Consider the following 18,753-nt stretch of genomic DNA (forward strand, 5'->3'; position numbering starts at 1 on the left):
CGTCCCCTGGCAGCACCGATCAGCTTTCACCGCATCACGGGCTGCCACTTGATGGCTGGTCTTGTGAATGCTCCAAGAGTCCAGCTCGCCTACAGGTTTGGGCTCAATGGACATTTTGAAAGTTTCAAGACACAGGAAAACAACAGCAGTGATAAGAAGTCTGTGGGCCTCCACATGCTACTCCTATCAGCCCCAGGCAGCATGACTGCTGCTGAGGGCTCATTCCAGGGTTTGTGGTCACAAGTGACCTTTGTCCAACTACACAGGTCCGTCCGCTTAACCCTTTGACATTCTTTCTGAATTTTAAAAAATGTATTTACTAAATTTGTAACTGCCCTTCATCTGTAGATCTCAGGCTGGGTCACAAGAGAAAAATACAAGAGCAAAAAAACACAAAATACCTAATAAAAGCAAGAACCAGTAGCTTCCCTACTCGCTTAGGCAATGCCACCTGCAGTAGCTGCTCCCTAGCGCCAAGACAAATCACCACAGTAACTTCCATTCTGTTCCGTTGCTGCCGAGCTCTTTGTCTTCTCTGGAGCTTAAGGGATCTGCCTACTGTTGATGGACATGTGGGTGAGCTTGCCATGGCGCCTATTCCATAAAGCTCTGGTGATTCCATCGTCAAAGAAGCAGAAATGTACCTGGAGGATTACAAGTGACTTCACAGAATCTTATCTCTAAACGTACATCCCCACTAGACTCCTCAGCACCCCGTGTAAAAATTGAAACTACAGTGGTACCTTGGTTTAAGAACAGCCCTGTTTACGAACTATTCGGTTTATGAACTCCGCAAAACTGGAAGTAGTGTCCTGGTTTGCAAACTTTACCTCGGTCTAAGAACGGAATCCGAACTGTGGAAGGGCACCGGCAGCAGGAGGCCTCGTTAGGGAAAGGGCGCCTCGGTTTAAGAACGGTTTCGGTTTAAGAACGGACTTCCGGAACGGATTAAGTTAGTAAACCGAGGTACCACTGTACTGGTTAATGCGGTCATTTAACGTACAGGATGAAGTTTCTTTTGGAAAGCTGGGAGTGGAGAAGTTTGCCACCTACTGGTAACACAAGGTGCAGGTTGAAAGAGACAAGAGCTCACAACTTTGTTACTCTGGCAAAGCCAGGATTCCCAGGCTTGATTACCTTGACTTAAACCAATGACCAGCGCCTACAGTTCCATACCGCACGCCCAATTTTAAGCTGGAAGAAGCTGTGCAGAAGCGCCAGGTGTTTGGCAGGAGCTGAGGGAGGAGGCAAGCATTCCCAGCTGCGCCGTTTGGCGTTTTCGCACACCTGGCTCACAAGCCCCTTCCCACAGCAAGACAGCCTGTTGGGCAAAAGGGGCATGTGTCGCTTTCTGGGCTTTGTGCCCAGAGTTTCAACACATAGGAATTGATGAGCTCGGGCGAAGAATCTTAACACGAGCAAGCTGCACAAAAGAACACTTTCCATCGCCACACTGCTTTTGGATTTGAGCATACAATTTATTAGTACAAAGACGTGTGCATTCCGTGTCCTGTTCCTGCCGCTTCCTTTCCAGCAGTCGGAACTCAGCAACCCATCTTACGACGACAACATTGCAACCTCTTACTCTTCGGGCTTCAATGCTTGTGCTTCAGTCAGGCTGTCAAAACCGCAGAAGGACACCAGCTTGAGCATTTTGCTTCACCCAAGCCCAAACCTCTCCAACAAAGGACGCCAGGGACCCGATGCTCAACAGCTCAGGAAACCCCCTTCTTCAAGCATACGCGAAGCTGTCTTTTGAAAAGCGAGCAGTTCTCTCGAGTTTTTTCTGTGCAGGAGGCGGCTGCTAAATCCACACCAGGAAGCCGCTTCAACCGTCCACCACGTTTCTCATGAACCGCATCTCTTCAGCGCTCAAAGGCTTCAGGCTGTAGCCTTTCAGCTCTGGCTTACCTTTGGAAAGAGCAAGGATTACATGAAAATGATGTACAGATGGTATATAACACCAGTGCAGATAGGAAGAATGTATAAAACCGGCTCAAAGACATGTTGGAAATGTAAGGTAAAAGAAGGGACTTTTTACCATATGTGGTGGGACTGTAGTAAAATTTAAAAATTTGGGGAAATGATATATAACGAGTTGACGAAAATGTTCCCATTAACATTTGTAAAAAAAGCCTGAATCATTTTTGTTAGGGACCTGCCAAGGAAACTGAAAAGCATCTTCATGTATGCAACAACGGCGGCAAGAGTCTTAATAGCACAAGGGTGGAAGAACGAGGAAATCCCGACCAAAGAACTGTGGCAAGAGAAATTGATGGACTATGCGGAATTGGCGAAATTGACACACAAACTACGTGACAAGGACAACTGTGACTTTAAAGACGAATGGGAAATACTTTACAAAGTATTTAAAGAAACAACAAAATGAACTGGACTCCTTGGCAGGGTTTGAATAAACATACACAATTTTTTAATTGGTAACATATGGACAGATAAATTAAGGATCTTTACAATTTTATAATATGCAGAGAATAATATGTGCTGAAAAACCAGATAGAGGAGCTGAGGGAAGTCTGGGGTGTGGGAGGGTTTTTTTTTCTTTTTTGGGGAGGGGAAAAATGGGGGGGGGATGAGGGTGATGTATTTTTGATAAATTGTTATGTTGAAATTCTTAATAAAAATATATTTTTTAAAAAAAATAGGAAAGAGCAAGGAGATGAAGAGTGTTAAAAAGGTTGGGAGGAGCCATAGTAGAAGCACCAGCCCAGCCACTGCAGCTTCCTTTGCAAAGTGTGGCTTTGGCTCCCTTGCCTGGATTGCTGGGGACCAGATGTGCCATCACTGGCTGTGAAGTGCTCAGCGGTAAAGGACAAACATTTGGCCCATGAAGCTTAGAGCTGGGACAGAGGTGAGCAAATACAGTTTGAATTGATTCAGTTTCTGCCAAAGGATGCTCAGAAGACTACAGCCCCATTGGTGGGGGACGGGGGAAGGAAAGAAGGAGCCTGCTCTGGAATAGCACGAGGGACTCGGCGACCTTCAGGCCCTGCAGCTTTATGAACTGTCAATAAGGGATGAAGAAGAAAAAAACATTCCACTGTGGCAATGCGGCTAAAGCTTTGCTTAATGATGCATCCTCGCTTGGACACCTTCACACACGAGGCATCCTTCACACAGCTAACCATTGTGTGGATGAATTTCAAAAGGTACAGGGCAGGTGGGGGAACCCCACGCCCCTCCCCAAAACGGAAGTTCAAAACCTTTTGCTCCACGCTGCGATCCCAAATCGGATCTCCCCTCCCCAAAAGAAATCCTGCTATTTGCGTTGAAAGAAAAGCTTTGATGGGCAGAAATGGGAGCGTTTACTCCAGTGCAAATAGTAGGTGTGTGGGGCCTGATCTCAGGTCAAGACTGCTGCAGGGGTGGCCAAGGTGAAAACCTCCCTACCTCATGCTAGGATTCTGATCTAGAATCCTGTACAGTGGTGCCTCGCAAGACGAAAAAAATCTGTTCCGCGATTCTCTTCGTCTAGCGGTTTTTCCGTCTTGCGAAGCAACCCCATTAGCGGCTAAGCGGCTTAGCGCTATTAGCGGCTTAGCGGCTATTACAGGCTTAGCAGCTTAGCTGCTAAAAGGCTATTAGCGGCTTAGCGGCTTAGAAAAAGGGGGGGAAGCGGGGGGAAATGGCGAGACTCGCAAGACGTCTCCGTCTTGCGAAGCAAGCCCATAGGGAAATTCGTCTTGCGAAGCACATCGCAAACGGAAAACCCTTTCGTCTAGCGGGTTTTCCGTCTTGCGAGGCATTCGTCTTGCGGGGCACCACTGTAACTGCTATAAACTTTTAGCTCATTTATAGCTTTCCTTTACACTTTGTTGGAAGCCGCCCAGAGTGGCTGGGGCAACCCAGTCAGATAGACATGGTACAACAAATTTTGTTGTTGCTGTTGTTCCGCAGAAACCTTTTCTTACAATTTTCTCATTCCATGGAGGAAACACTTTGACCACAAAGTAGGCTGTTCCAGAGCACTCCCCAGCAGTAGGGAAGCTCCAAGTTCTTCTGGGTCTCTGCCAGGTCTCATGGCTGCCTGGTTGATACTGACCAGTGACAGGGCCTTTTCACTGGTAGTTCCCCATTTGTAGAATGACCTCCCGGATGAGGTGCACTTGTCTCCCTCATTACTGACTTTGGGGGAAATCTCAAAAGGTTCCTGTTCACCCAGACATTTGATGGTTGAAAGACATTGTCCCTGAGATCGCTGTTTTTAGAGTGTTGCGTGGTTGTTGTATTTCTTTTGTTTGATTATTGATGTGTTTGCTGCCCTGAGGTCCTTTGAGAGGAAGGGCAAGATCTAAACTAAACTATACTAAACCAATAAAATTACCCTCCTCCGCCCCTTGCTTAGCTTATAGAGAACACCCCAATAAGTAGACTTGAACCAGCCTATTCTCAGATATTTATAAGCGTACACTTGCTCTTAAAAGAATAATCCTGCTCACCCCAAACCACTATGGTTATCCCAAACCACTATCACTGATCGAGATGGCATGAAGAATGGAGGCAAGAAGGCAACTTCTAAGCCCTGAGCACTTGATCAAGAGCCAGCCAACCCATTGTTCCCCATCAAACGCAGCCACCTTATTCCAGCCTGTCTGGCAAATACCTTGAGCTTCCAAGAGACGGTTGACCTTCACTTTCAGCTCCTTCCGCAACTTGGCTATTTCTTCATCTAGGAGTTCTTGATCTAGAGAAAAAACAGTGACATGTCATCTGGAAGATTTAAGACTCACTACCTGAATTAACTCTTATTATACCCTGCTTTGTCTCTCGGTTGCAAGCATTGTGGTAGAAGGACTCTTTCTCCGCACTGGAAAGCTTGCCGTTGTGTTGTATTAAGATGCTGCCCCAACTTTCAACTCGTTAAAGGTAAAGGGACCCCTGACCATTAGGTCCAGTCGTGGCCGACTCTGGGGTTGTGGCGCTCATCTTGCTTTATTGGCCGAGGGAGCTGGCGTACAGCTTCCGGGTCATGTGGCCAGCATGACTAAGCCGTTTCTGGCAAACCAGAGTAGCGCATGGAAACGCCGTTTACCTTCCCGCCGGAGCAGTACCTATTTATCTACTTGCACTTTGACGTGCTTTCGAACTGCTAGGTTGGCAGTTCCCATTTAAGCTTCAGTTTAAACCAGTATGAATTACATCTCACTGGCGACTACAAGCCAAAGATTTTTATTTACTGCAACTAAACACAACAATTTGGGGACAGCTCTTGCACACCAACAATTTCAAGAAAATTCCAACACATGGATTTTGCTGTACACTACTACTACTAATTGGGGACGCGGGTGGCGCTGTGGGTAAAACCTCAGCGCCTAGGACTTGCCGATTGCATGGTCGGCGGTTCGAATCCCCGTGGCGGGGTGAGCTCCCGTCGTTCGGTCCCAGCTCCTGCCCACCTAGCAGTTCGAAAGCACCCTTAAGTGCAAGTAGATAAATAGGTACTGCTTTATAGCGGGAAGGTAAACGGCGTTTCCGTGTGCTGCTCTGGTGCCGGTTCGCCGGTGACCCGGAAGTGTCTGCGGACAGCGCTGGCTGCCGGCCTCTAGAGTGAGATGAGTGCACAACCCTAGAGTCTGTCAAGACTGGCCCGTACGGGCAGGGGTACCTTTACCTTCACTACTACTAATTACACGAATACTAAACTAATACACTGTTGTAAACTGCAGATATATTTCTATGATACAACGGTATAAAAATATTTTTATAAATAAATGCAAATAAATAATACAGTTGCATTTGAAAGGAGGATGGGATTTCCCCTCAAGGCTGGCTGGGTAACAGTTCAGGGGCTCTGTGTAATGTACAATTTGGCTGATTTGCTTCAGTCACTTTAGGCCTCAAAAGTTGTTGTTATTTAAATTATTTAGATTCTCTAGAAACACACACAGTTAATACGACGTTGTCCCCATCTTCAAAGGGGGGGGGGAGAGAAGACTCAGGTAACTACCAACTGGTCAGCTTGACCTCGATACTAGGAAAGGTCCCATAGCAGATAATTAAACGGTTAGCAGTTAGAAAAGGATGCTGTGATTACTAAGACGCAGCATGGGTTTCTCAAAAACAAGTCATGGCATGTTAATCTCATTTCTCGTAGAGTTACAAGCTTGGGGGATCAGGGGAATGCTGTGGACATAGTGTATCTTGATTTCAGTAAGGCTTTTGACAATGTCCTCTTTCCCCTTGTGGCCAGTTACTCAGCTTCTTCCCACCTCTGCCTCTGGGGACAATTATCCCCCAACCGGCACCTTGAGAATCTCACCTTTCATTTTAAATAATATCAAGCTGGTTGACAGGCCTCATAACTGCAGGGTGCGGGCAAAAGTTTAACAGCATGTGACAAAACCTTAGAAGCTAGCATGCACTCAGACGGCATCTACCACATCAGCACAAAGCTGCCAAGATGGTACAAACTATGAAAAAGAGAACCAAGATGATGAACTGCAAATTGACTTGGCTCTCGAAACCACAGATTTTTCCAAGCAGAGGACAGAAAACATAACGGGGCTCTTACCTCTCTGCAACATGTCCTTGGTTTTTGCTTTCCCAAACTGCATAAACATGTTCCCAAAGCAAACCATGACTTTATCTGAAAACAAGAAAACGAATCTGCATTAAAGAATCATAGAATTGTGGAGTGGGAAGGGACCCCGAGAGTCATCAAGTCTCACCCAATGCAATGCAAGAATCTCAACTGAAACACCCATGGCAGATGATCATCCAATCTCTGCTTAAAAACCTCCAAGGAAACGAAGGAGAGTCCACAACCTCCTGAGCGAGTCCCTTCCACTGCCAAACAACTCTTTCCGTCAGAAAGTTCTTCCTAATGTTTAGCTGGAATCTCCCTGCTTGTCATCTGAATCCATTGGTTCGGGTCCTACGTGATTACCTAAAGCAGGCATAGCCAAATTGGCCCTCCAGCTGTTTTGGGACTACAACTTCCATCATCCCTAGCTAACAGGACCTGTGGTCAGGGATGATGGGAATTGCAGTCCCCAAACAGCTTGAGGGCCAAGTTTGGTCATGCCTGACCTAAAGCTCATGAACACCTTCTAAGTCTCTTTCTAAGTCTCATTAGAACAACCACCTAACAAAATAAATACAGTGGTACCTCGGGTTAAGAACTTAATTCGTTCTGGAGGTCTGTTCTTAACCTGAAATGGTTCTTAACCTGAAGTACCACTTTAGCTAATAGGGCCTCCCGCTGCCACTGCACCGCCAGAGCACAATTTCTGTTCTAATCCTGAAGCAAAGTTTTTAACCCGAGGTACTATTTCTGGGTTAGTGGAGTCTGTAACCTGAAGCGTCTGTAACCTGAAGCATCTGTAACCCGAGGAATGCAAACGGGATCCCTTCTGGAGCCCCGTTTGCATCCTGAAGCGAACGCAACCCGCACCTGCTGGTCGCGATTTGCCGAGTTGCCGCAGAGCGTAACCTGAAAATGCTCAACCTGAAGCACATTTAACCCGAGGTATGACTGTATACCCAGATCTGCCCTACCCCTTACCAAACTGGAAGCCGTATTCAACTAACTTGTTGTGCTAGTGGACATGAGCGTGGGAATTCTCACTAGCACAACAGGACTTTCTCCCACCCTTTCCTCCCTCTGTGCCCTCCTCAACTCTGCTCAAGAGGGCTGGGAGAACCCCCAGAACAGCACATGGGGTGGTGGTGGTGCTGAGGGGAAATGGTTCCACTGGGCAAACAGAAATTCCTGGGCTGACAGAATGGTCTCTTTAGCACTACACTTGAATGCAAACCCATTGGTGGGGCTGGGATGGGAGTAAGTCAATGGAAAAGCTGCCTGAGAATGAGAAATATTCCACAAGAGGGGTAAAGCAGACACTGTCGTTGGACAAAGACACAGCACAAAGGCCTGGCCTAAGACGCGCATGAAGCAAAGCACCATCGCAGGCCCAGCGCGTTTATTCCGCCTTGCCCTCATTAATGCAAAAGGCTTGCTGCGTGTGAGGGAAGCCAGGCAATTTGCTGAGCACAATCTTTCCCTGGGGAGAAGAGGAGACGCGGCTGCCACTTGCGGCAGACATTAGTCACCCAACTTAACGTGTCACCAGAAAACATTTGGATAGGACGGGCAGGCTCAAGGCTGGCAGCAAGGGAGCGGGGAGCCAGCACAATTTGTGAAATGTAACAGTAACTATTATAAGTTATCACTAAACACTACGGTTACTGCATTATTTCCCGTAGTGGCATCTGCATTTATAGTTACCAGCAGCACTGCAAAAATTCATGACGCAAAAGACGTGACTGGGATCAGGCTGATTCCCTGTCCTGCTACTAAGCAGGATTATGAAACTTCTGCTGTCTGCTCTATTGAGCGGATACCAAGAAAAGAAGAGAAACTGCCATTCTTCTGACCTTATAAAGTGATTTATTTATACAGGTGTGGAGGGAAAGGATCTAATTATTAAGAGACAGCCCAACACAGAGCTGAAGACATATTTCAAATTTCCAAGCATCACATTTCTAGGTGTTCAGATGATTTCCTCTCCACCTGAGTGTACCACATCCCAAAACAATACAAATGCAAGCAATTTAAACAAAACCTAACAAATATAGGAAGTCCAAGGCAAAATCAAAAAGCGGTTGTAACATTTCCAGAAGAGGTAAGGCTGTCTGTCAACAAGTAACTTGGTCCTGAGCTGTATAGGGCTACTTACAGGAACTTGTTGTAATCACGGTGCATTCAACTTCTACAGCGGCATCTGCAGCCAATTATTCATTTCTACAATTATGAGCTTGTTTCTCACTTCATGCTGGGGTGACCATCTTAGGCTCTCTTACAGTGCATGAAGGAGACAGCTGCATTTGATAAGCTTGCTCTAGTCAAAATGCTCAAGAAGAAATGAAAGAGTTATTCCACATAACAAAATTGCCCTTGCTGTTATCTGAATTCTTTCTATCGCATCCTTCAAAATAATGCTGGCTTAGCAAGGGGCAGTTTCTATTAGGTTTAGCTCTGGGATGCCTACAGTGGCATCTACAGTTATAGTTCCAGCAGTAAATAATAAAATAGGCGGAGGTCAGAGAAAATACAGGAGTCTCAAAAGCTTGGCTCTGCCCTCGCCGGTCCTGGAAGGATCCTTTAAAGAAGTCCCATATGCTCAGAGACTTTGCGCCTGTTCATTGGGGGAGGTAGGAAGCCCAGAGCACTTGTTCTTTTGATGTCCCTTTTATGAAGAGGCACATAGTGAGACCATTCCCCTGCTGGTGAGGCTCGCTGACCTCCCGGAAAAGCAAAAAAATTGACCTTTTCTTGTTAGGCAAAGATCATAAGACGACCCAGATGGTCGCCAGATTCTGTGTACAGATCTGCAGGCGCAGACCATGCCCCGACCCAAACTAGTTTGTTAAGAAAATCCCCAAACTTGGTTCCATGGGTGACTCTGAGTCATCTCTCTGCGGCAGCTCATCTTAAAGTTTTAAGTGTCTATACGCTTATTGCATTTATAAATTTTAAATTTATTGTTGTACATTATTTTAAATGTTTGTTTTCCTTCTGGGATTGTACCCCCAAGTGTGTTTTATAAGCTAGTCTCCGACTGTAATAAATTATCTATCTATCTATCTACAGGCGTCTCAAGACAATCTAGATTCAGCATAGAGGCATATAGGACATCGAAATTGCAGGAACAAATGTGAACTTCATTCACAAGTAAAGAGGCCTGTCTGGCCAGAGTACCAAGTTCAAATCACTTCTCCAAGCAAGAGGTCTTGGGAACTCCTTAGCTGTCAGCCTTGTGTAATTTACAGGATAGTCGCAAGGAAAACATGCTAAATCTGGGGTCCTTGGAGAAAGTTACATTTATGTTCTGCTTTATGTTCTGCTTTAACAAAAAAACTTACAAAGCAAGCAGCACAGCACAAGGTATACCTGCCCTATACTTTGGTACATTGGTATTATTGGAACCCTGGTACAGTGGTACCTCGGGTTACATACGCTTCAGGTTACATACGCTTCAGGTTACAGACTCCGCTAACACAGAAATATTACCTCGGGTTAAGAACTCTGCTTCAGGATGAGAACAGAAATCGCACGACGACGGCACAGCGGCAGCAGGAGGCCCCATTAGCTAAAGTGCTCTTCAGGTTAAGAACCGTTTCAGGTCAAGAACAGACCTCCAGAACTAATTAAGCTCTTAACCCGAGGTACCACTGTACACAGGAAGACCTGGACAGACCTCAGAGCTCTCAAACTGCCATGTGCCATATGCTTCTGGGAAGCAATGGGTTTCTGTAGACAGACTGAAAAGGGACAGGAGACTATCAGCTCAACAACAGCACACATGATATGCGCACAAAGGAACTGCAAGGTTCAGACCATGGCATCTCCTTTTATAAGCATCTCAGGTGGCAGGATGGGAAAGGCAGACTGCCTAAGGCACTGGAGAACTGTCGCCAATTACAATGGACTGCAATGTGTGATGTTCGAAAAGACCTCTCACCTGAAGTCTCCATGTCCTTGCTCAGGGCCCTCAAGGCCTCCCGGTTCTGATTTTGTTTCATACCCAGATCCACAATCTAAGGGAGAAATGGGGAAAAAAACCTTCAGGGTGTGTCACAACAAGATTACAGTGAAGGCCAGTTCACAAGCACTCCCCTGATCCCCGTATTGTATTTTTATGTTGTTCCAACTGTTCCTAAATGGGACGCGGGTGGCGCTGTGGTCTAAACCACAGAGCCTAGGGCTTGCTGATCAGAAGGTTGGCAGTTCGAATGAGCTCCCATTGCTCAGTTCCAGCTCTTGCTCACCTAGCAGTTCGAAAGCACGTCAAAGTGCAAGTACAGTGGTACCTATGGTTGCGAATGGAATCCATTCCAGAGGTCCGTTCACAACATGAAAAGAATGCAACCCACAGCGGCACATCTGCGCATGCGCGGGTTGCAATTCGCTGCTTCTGCGCATGTGCGTGACGTCATTTTGCGCGTCTGCACATGTGCGAGCGGCGAAACCCGGAAGTAACCCTTTCCAGTACTTCCAGGTCGCCACAGGACATAACCTGAAAGAACGTAACAGGAAGCGGACGTAACATGAGGTATGACTGTAGATAAATAGGTACCCCTCTGGTGGGAAGGTAAACGGCGTTTCTGTGCACTGCTCTGGTTTCACCAGAAGCAGCTTAGTCATGCTGGCCACATGACCCGGAAAAACTGTCTGCGGACAAACGCCAGCTCCATCGGCCAGTAAAGCGAGATGAGCGCCGCAACCCCAGAGTCATTCGCAACTGGACTTAACTATCAGGGGTCCTTAACCTTTACCTTTTAACTGTTCCTAAGGCCTTACAGAAAAGGGCAGGTAAGAAATCAATGCAATCAGCAAAAATTATGACCGTAAAAAAGACACACCCTCAAAGAAATTTACAAAAAAAGGTAAAGCAATAAAATTATCACTGGGAGAAATTAACAACAGTAATCTGAAGTTTTCAAAAAGTTAAAACAATAAGACTAAAAAACAACAACACGCACCAACTTTCTAAACACCTGGGCAGCCTTGCCTAAATAAGAGAACAAGGGAGGCATTCATGGTCAGTTCTGGCACCTCTTTTTCTAGGAAAAACAGCACTGATAATAATAATGATGATGCGTGGGTGGGTGGGTGGGTGGGTGGGTGGGTAACTGTGGTCCTCGGCCGAAATAGAAATGTAATAAATGATAACAGTAGTTGGTCGTCCAAATGTTGTGGAACTGTAACTCCAGCCACCCCTGAAGGCATCTGGGGCGGAGGAGGGGGAACAGGTTTGCAACAAGGGAATGCACACAAAACCCATGGTGTGTGTTATACACACACACACACACACACACACACACACACACACCCCTCCCTCCCTCCCTCCCTCTCTTTCTTTTTTCCTTTCCTTCTCCTCCTGCGATGAGGCTACATTTTAATATTTTAATGTTTCCATGTTTTAATGTTGTATTTTAATTTTGTTTTTAAGTTGTAATCATTCAACTTGTTTTTATTATTGCTTGTAAGCCGCTCTGAGCCCGGCCTTGGCTGGGGAGGGTGGGGTATAAATAAAAATTATTATTATTATTATTATTATTAGTATTAGTATTATTAGTATTATATTGTTTACTGCTTAAACAATATGTGTGTGTGTATATATATATATATATATATATATATATGTATTACACAGACTAACTAAACAACAACAACATACATACACACACACACACACACACACACACACACACACATATATATATATATATATTGTTTAAGCAGTAAACAATGTATGTGTGTGTGTGTGTGTGTGTGTGTATATTACACACACACTCTAACTAAACAACAACATACACATACACACACAAACACACACACACACACATATATATATATATATATATACACACACACATATATATATTACACCCCCCATGGGCTGTGTGTGTTTGTGTGTGTGTATATATATATATATTATTTTATATATACATATAAAACAATCAGCTAAGGCATCCTCCGCCCACCTGGAAGCTGAGGAAGACTAACATTGCCATGAAGGGGAGCTTAACCCTATACTTCTCAGGGGGGCGGTTGAGATGGGGGGGGGTGTCTGGGGCGGGCAGGGGGCGTCCGCTCCCTCCTCCTCCCTCCTCCCGCCCCGAGGCCTACCTGCTGCCTCCCGCCCATCACCTCCTCGGCCAGCTCCTCCACCTCCGCCAGCACCCGCAGCGCCACGTCCGGCTCCAGCTCGCCCATGGCGGCGCGGAGGGAAGGGGAGCCGCGGCGCGGAGGAGGAGGAGGAGGAGAGGCCTAGTCGGAGGCCGTTCCGCGCAGGCGCCTCGCCTGCCTCCAGGAGGGCGGTCACCATGGCAACCCGGCTAGGCCCGGCCCGCCGCCTTTCCTAGTCCCCCCGGTCCGCCCTTGGGGCCCCGGCCCTGGGCGAGGCGGTAGCCGGCTTCCCCGCACCGTCCCGCTACCGGGTGGCCCTCCTGAGAGCGAAAGTGGCTCCGTTAAAACTTCAGGGCTTTGCTGCTCTTCCGTGGGAAATGCCGCTTTGTTTACATTATATTATTTATATATATATATTATATGTATTTTCTTTTCTTTTCAAAGCAGCAAGTAAAAAGCAGTAATGAAAACAGCACAAGAATTGCAACTCTGCATTCGCCTTGAAAATGCAAGCAGAACTTGCCTGACATCATCATTAACAATCATCATCATCATCATTTATTTATTATTAATTCAATTTATATACCGCCCTTTATCAGAAGATCCCAGGGTGGTGTACAACATTAAAAAAAAAAAACATTAGAGAACCAGGTAGGTGGCCGTGTTGGTCTGACGCAGTAGAAATATATTAAAAAATATTTTTAAACGTCCAGTTGCACCTTAGAGACCAACTAAGTTTGTTCTTGGTATGAGCTTTTCAATGCACGCAAAAGCTCATACCAAGAACAAACTTAGTTGGTCTCTAAGGTGCTACAGGGCAATTTTTTTACTTTTTAAAATATAATTTTACATTACAGAACATCGGTGATAAAAAAACAGAATAAAAGCAGAATACTGTAAAAACAAACTGACAGACAGCCTAATAATACAAATACTGTAATGCACAAATTCCACAGCTAAAAGAACTCTTATTTTTATTTTAAATGCTTATTGTCCTCAACACCATGGAAAAAAGGGTTTTACAGTTTTGAAGTATTGCAAGCAGGGGAAGTTTAGACGTAAAAGAAACCTAGAAAGGGGAGTCAGGGGGGTTGGGGAATTCAAATTGGTAGTATTTGTTATGATGTGATTGTGATAAAAATGTAAAACCCAACAAAAACTACTTTAAAAAGAAAGAAAAAGGGTTTTCTGGGGGTGGGGGGCTTCGCTTCAGGGTATGCTTGGCGGCGGCATTTCCCAAAAAGGCCTGCACCCATGTTATCCACATACAACAGCCCTGTGAGGTAGGTTGGGCTGAGGGAGGTCACCCCCAGTGAGCTTAATGGCTGAGTGGGGGATTCGAACCCTGGTCTTCCTCCAGGTCCTGGTAGTCTGACGCTATTGCACCACGATGGCTCTCCAGCCGGACTCACTGCAAGACCAAGGCTGCAGCTCCTTACCTGGGAGCAAGCTCTACACTGAATTCCAATAGGACTGGCTTCTGAGTAGACACGTAAACCTTCATAGGATTTAAAGGGGGTGGCTTTTGAGGAGGGGTCCGAAGGAAGAGGGGAGGACCTAGAGAGCGTTTGGAGCAGCAAGGGAGCATGTTCAGAATTACGTATGTTATAGGAATTTAAGGTCTCATAATAATAATAATAATAATAATAATAATAATAATAATAATAATTTATATCCTGCCCTCCCCAGCCAAAGCTGGGCTCAGAGCAGCTAGCAACAGTAAAATACAAATTCTAAAATCAATTCATTATAAAATCAGTTCAGTATATAAATTAAAAGTTCATAAATGTACAAGGCAAACACATACATAAATATATAAACCACATGTCTGAAACAGTACAGGAAGACAGTCCTGAAACCATTTCTGACTCTCCCAAATTGACCTCAAATGTTTCTCTGCAAGGAGGGAGGAAATGGGAAAGCCTCCCCATTGTCTCTTTGCTCACAAATCCTGTCTTAAGGGTGTATCTGTATATGAATAGGGTGAGCCTGTGACCTGGATTCAGGAACTAAGTATTTACCATCACAAAAGAATGGCCAGGCTGCCCAGGTAATGCAATCAGTGACCATTATCAGGTATCCTGGCAGGCAGGATTTCTGCTGTAGACCGCCTCCTTCAGTGATGTATGTATGTATTGGGGGGTGGCCTTGAGCTACAGGGTGGCAATTTCAAAAGTACGGTATACAGTGGTACCTCAGGTTACAGACGCTTCAGGTTACAGACGCTTCAGGTTACAAACTCCGCTAACCCAGAAATACTACCTCAGGTTAAGAACTTTGCTTCAGGATGAGAACAGAAATCGTGCAGCGGCAGCAGGAGACCCCATTAGCTAAAGTGGTGCTTCAGGTTAAGAACAGTTTCAGGTTAAGAACAGACCTCCTGAACGAAGTTCTTAACCCAAGGTATCACTGTATAAGGGCTTGCACACCAATGTTCGGGGTTCCTTCTCCCTCCTGCCCGGGGTGGTGATGAGCACCCTGTTGCAACAGTGTAATAAAGATCAGGTTTACAAGCTGCTTTGCTTCTCAATATTCTCTGGTTGGCCTCTGTTATTTTCTCCTACCAATAGGGAACCCACTTAAGGACTCTATACGGGCTCTTGGATACCCCATAAGGGAAAAGGAGCAGATTTTGTTTACAACATGTAAGAGACCAGTTGAAGGGGGCAGAATTGCAGGAACAAAACTAGAATAACTGCCTGGGAGCTTTGGAAGAATAAAGGGCAGAAAGGTAAGTTGGTTATTTATGTATTTCTTCTTTGGCGATCACTCGTAGCCGGGTACAAGTAGAGACATCACCTTGTAGAGACATCACCTTGCCAACAAAGGTCCGTATAGTTAAAGCCATGGTTTTCCCAGTAGTGATGTATGGAAGTGAGAGCTGGACCATAAAGAAGGCTGATCGCCAAAGAATTGATGCTTTTGAATTATGGTGCTGGAGGAGACTCTTGAGAGTCCCATGGACTGCAAGAAGATCAAACGCATCCATTCTTAAGGAAATCAGCCCTGAGTGCTCACTGGAAGGACAGATCCTGAAGCTGAGGCTCCAATACTTTGGCCACCTCATGAGAAGAGAAGACTCCCTGGAAAAGACCCTGATGTTGGGAAAGATGGAGGGCACAAGGAGAAGGGGATGACAGAGGATGAGATGGTTGGATAGTGTTCTCGAAGCTACAAACATGAGCCTGACCAAACTGCGGGAGGCGGTGGAAGACAGGAGTGCCTGGCGTGCTCTGGTCCATGGGGTCACGAGTCGGACACGACTAAACGACTAAACAACAACGTAGCCGGGTAAGATTGTCTTCCATAATGGTTTTAACAATGAGTCCATAAGTGACTGTGGAGGCCAATTCTGGATCCACACGTCCTTCCACAGTGGGCACATTGGTTTCCGGGTGGGAGTTGATCACGGTGTGGATTAGCCAAGCGTGCTTTCCTCTTAGCACATTTCTCCCTTGCGTCCTGAGTTCAAGTGTCTTCAAAGCCCAGGGCACCTTTGGTAAAGGCTGTTCTCCAATTGGAGCGCTTGCAGGCCAGCGTTTCCCAATTGTTGGTGTTTATACTACATTTTTAAAGATTTGCCTTGAGTGAGTCTTTAACCTCTTCTGTTGACCACCAGCATTACACTTTCCATTTTTAAGTTCAGAATAGAGTAGTTGCTTTGGAAGATGATAATCAGGCATCCACACAACATGACCAGTCCAACAAAGTTGATATTAAAGAATCATTGCTTCATTGCCACTACTGCGGCCTGTGTTTTGTTAGCCCCAAAATGGAAAACAAGCGAGGTCCCAACTAAAGAAGAATGGCAACTTAAGCTGATGGAATATGTGCAGCTTGCAGACTTAACACATAGAATAAGAATAAGAAGAACATAACGTTTAGAGAAGATTGGGAAATGTTTATTGAATTGTGTACACTTGAAAATGTTGGCAGCATTAAGATAAATTCAAAAGTCTAAATAAGTTTTGATGGATGTAATATTGGAACACTGAATGGTTTAGTTTATGTAAAATATGCAGGGATTTAGGATATGTAAAATGAACCATGGAAAGAGAAGAAGGGAAGTCACTGATAATTTAAATATGTTTAAATGAGTATTCAAAATTGTAATACAGAAAATGTAGCAAAATTATATAAAAGAAAGAAGGAAAAAGAAACTTAAGTTGCAGTGAGGTCATGGAGAGCTCTGAAATCAGGGCCTGGACGTAGAAGGGAATGGGGAACAAATGTTCGGATTTGGGGAAAGTGGCCGTCTGGTGGTCCCTTTTAGAATTTAGTTGCTACCTAGGGATTTATTGAGTGGGTGGGTTACTGTCTAACTGTGGTAGTGGAGAGATAGGAAGGACATTTCCCAACAAGTCCCAGGGAAAGGTGACCATTTGCCTCTCCCTCCTGTAGGATTTGATCACTCTGTAGTCGTGTAGAACTGCATCGCTTGTTCCATGACGTGTATTCACTCTCTCAAAAGCGATTTGCTTTGTCCTGGATTGCATGGGTGCTGTTTTGTCGCAGCAGAGTGTCGGGTGAGGTGCACTTTTCCAACTTGGTGAGACTGTGGTTTATAATTTCAGTAGCAGCTTTCAGTGAAGAAAGTACTTTGCAAATCTTGACCACATTTATCCACTTTATGACTGAGCAGAAATTTAAATCCAGCCTTCTGGCCTCCAAAAACATATATTTATTCACTTCACTTTGCTGGCCCAAATGGAAAAAAAAACAGGACAATTTATTTTATTTTATTTTAGGCAAATGTGTGAGGGGCTCACAAATTTTAATCTTGAGAGACCAGGGTTCAAGTCCCTGTTCGTTCATGAAGGTGACTGGGTAATCTTGGGCCGGTCACCAGTTCACAGCCTAATCCAAAGTTCACAAAGTTGTTGTGAATATAATACTGGAATGAGGAGATCAATGTCCGCAACCTTGATCTCTTAGGAGGAAAGGTGGGATATAAATTCAATTATAAATAAATAAATAGTTTCACTATATCTCGCTTTCTGTCTCTCTCTCTGTCTCTCTCTCTCACACGCACACTTTGACCCATTCTTCCTTGCCCCATTCTTCCATTGACATCCTTCTCTTGCCAGGATACCCCGTGATGGATTATTTGCCGCAGAAGCGGCCTCTGAATATTTGGCAGCCTGAAGTGGCGGTGGAGGGAGGATGGCTATTTCTGTGGAAACGAGTCAGCAGAACTTTTGATGAACTGGCAACTCTGCTGCATGAAGTCCTAGATTACATTAATGTAATTAAACAGGGGCACTTGGTTCATGAGAGGCATCTGCTAAATGCACAAAAGCAATAAAAGTGAGAAATTGTGGCTTCGCGGAGACTCGTCCCTGCCAGAAAGCCAGCCAATTGTCATTAGGAGATTGCAAGCTCTTGGCTTTAGCTGCTGCCTGAGTTCTGAAACTGCATTATGCACGCTTAGAGCTCGTATTTGCATCATGGCTGACACCAAGTTCTTTTGCTATGGGGCAACAGGCAAAGAAGCCCTAGAGAAGGAGATTCAGCATTGTGTTAGGAACGATGCCAATGATTCTCAGAATAGAGAACCCCTCTGTGGCTTGGGATAAGCCTAGTGGTGGCAAGTCTCACCCTGAGTCACATTTGCACCCCACCCTTCCCCCAAGGAGTGAACGGAAGCATCCATGGGGTAGCGATTGGACCATGTTCCACCTATGGCAGTCTTCTCAAACCTGGTGGCCTGCAGATGTTATGGACTGCAGCTCCCATCTAGCTCAGCATCATACGACTTTGCTGGCGTGGCCTGATGGGAGCCACAGTCCAAAAGATTTGGAGGGCACCAGCTTGGAAAAGGCTGTGCCCCACAAACTTCATGAACCAAGCAGGAGCACGAAGCCACATCTCCCTGGTCCAAGTCCAATGCTCTGCCTGCCACATCGCCACACTGGCTTCCAAAGGAAAGTAGTGGCAATTGTAATGCACCATTAAATGGGCTGCTCTATTAGGTATATATGGCAAAGCAGAAAATCCCTTGCTTGATTTCGTTTGTAACATTGGCACAGCTTTTGGTACAGGTTGTTGTGCATTCCTTTTATTGTCTTTGTATGTCCCTAATGTTTTTTATTGTGTTGTGC

At 45.5% G+C, this 18,753-nt stretch overlaps 1 protein-coding gene across 1 annotated transcript; it reads right to left on the bottom strand.

Annotated features, from left to right (window-relative positions):
- Positions 1 to 1,457: 1,457 nt before the first annotated feature.
- PDRG1 (p53 and DNA damage regulated 1) lies at positions 1,458 to 12,799 on the bottom strand. The gene is made up of 5 exons (XM_028735590.2): positions 12,653 to 12,799; positions 10,482 to 10,557; positions 6,530 to 6,604; positions 4,622 to 4,702; positions 1,458 to 1,911 (listed from the first exon to the last, which is right to left on the bottom strand). Exons 1-5 carry the CDS (start codon positions 12,737 to 12,739, stop codon positions 1,829 to 1,831), a joined length of 402 nt encoding a protein of 133 aa, XP_028591423.2. The 5' UTR covers positions 12,740 to 12,799; the 3' UTR covers positions 1,458 to 1,828.
- Positions 12,800 to 18,753: the final 5,954 nt, after the last annotated feature.

This window comes from Podarcis muralis, chromosome 5, assembly GCF_964188315.1.
Source record: "Podarcis muralis chromosome 5, rPodMur119.hap1.1, whole genome shotgun sequence".
Taxonomy (NCBI): Eukaryota; Metazoa; Chordata; class Lepidosauria; order Squamata; family Lacertidae; genus Podarcis; species Podarcis muralis.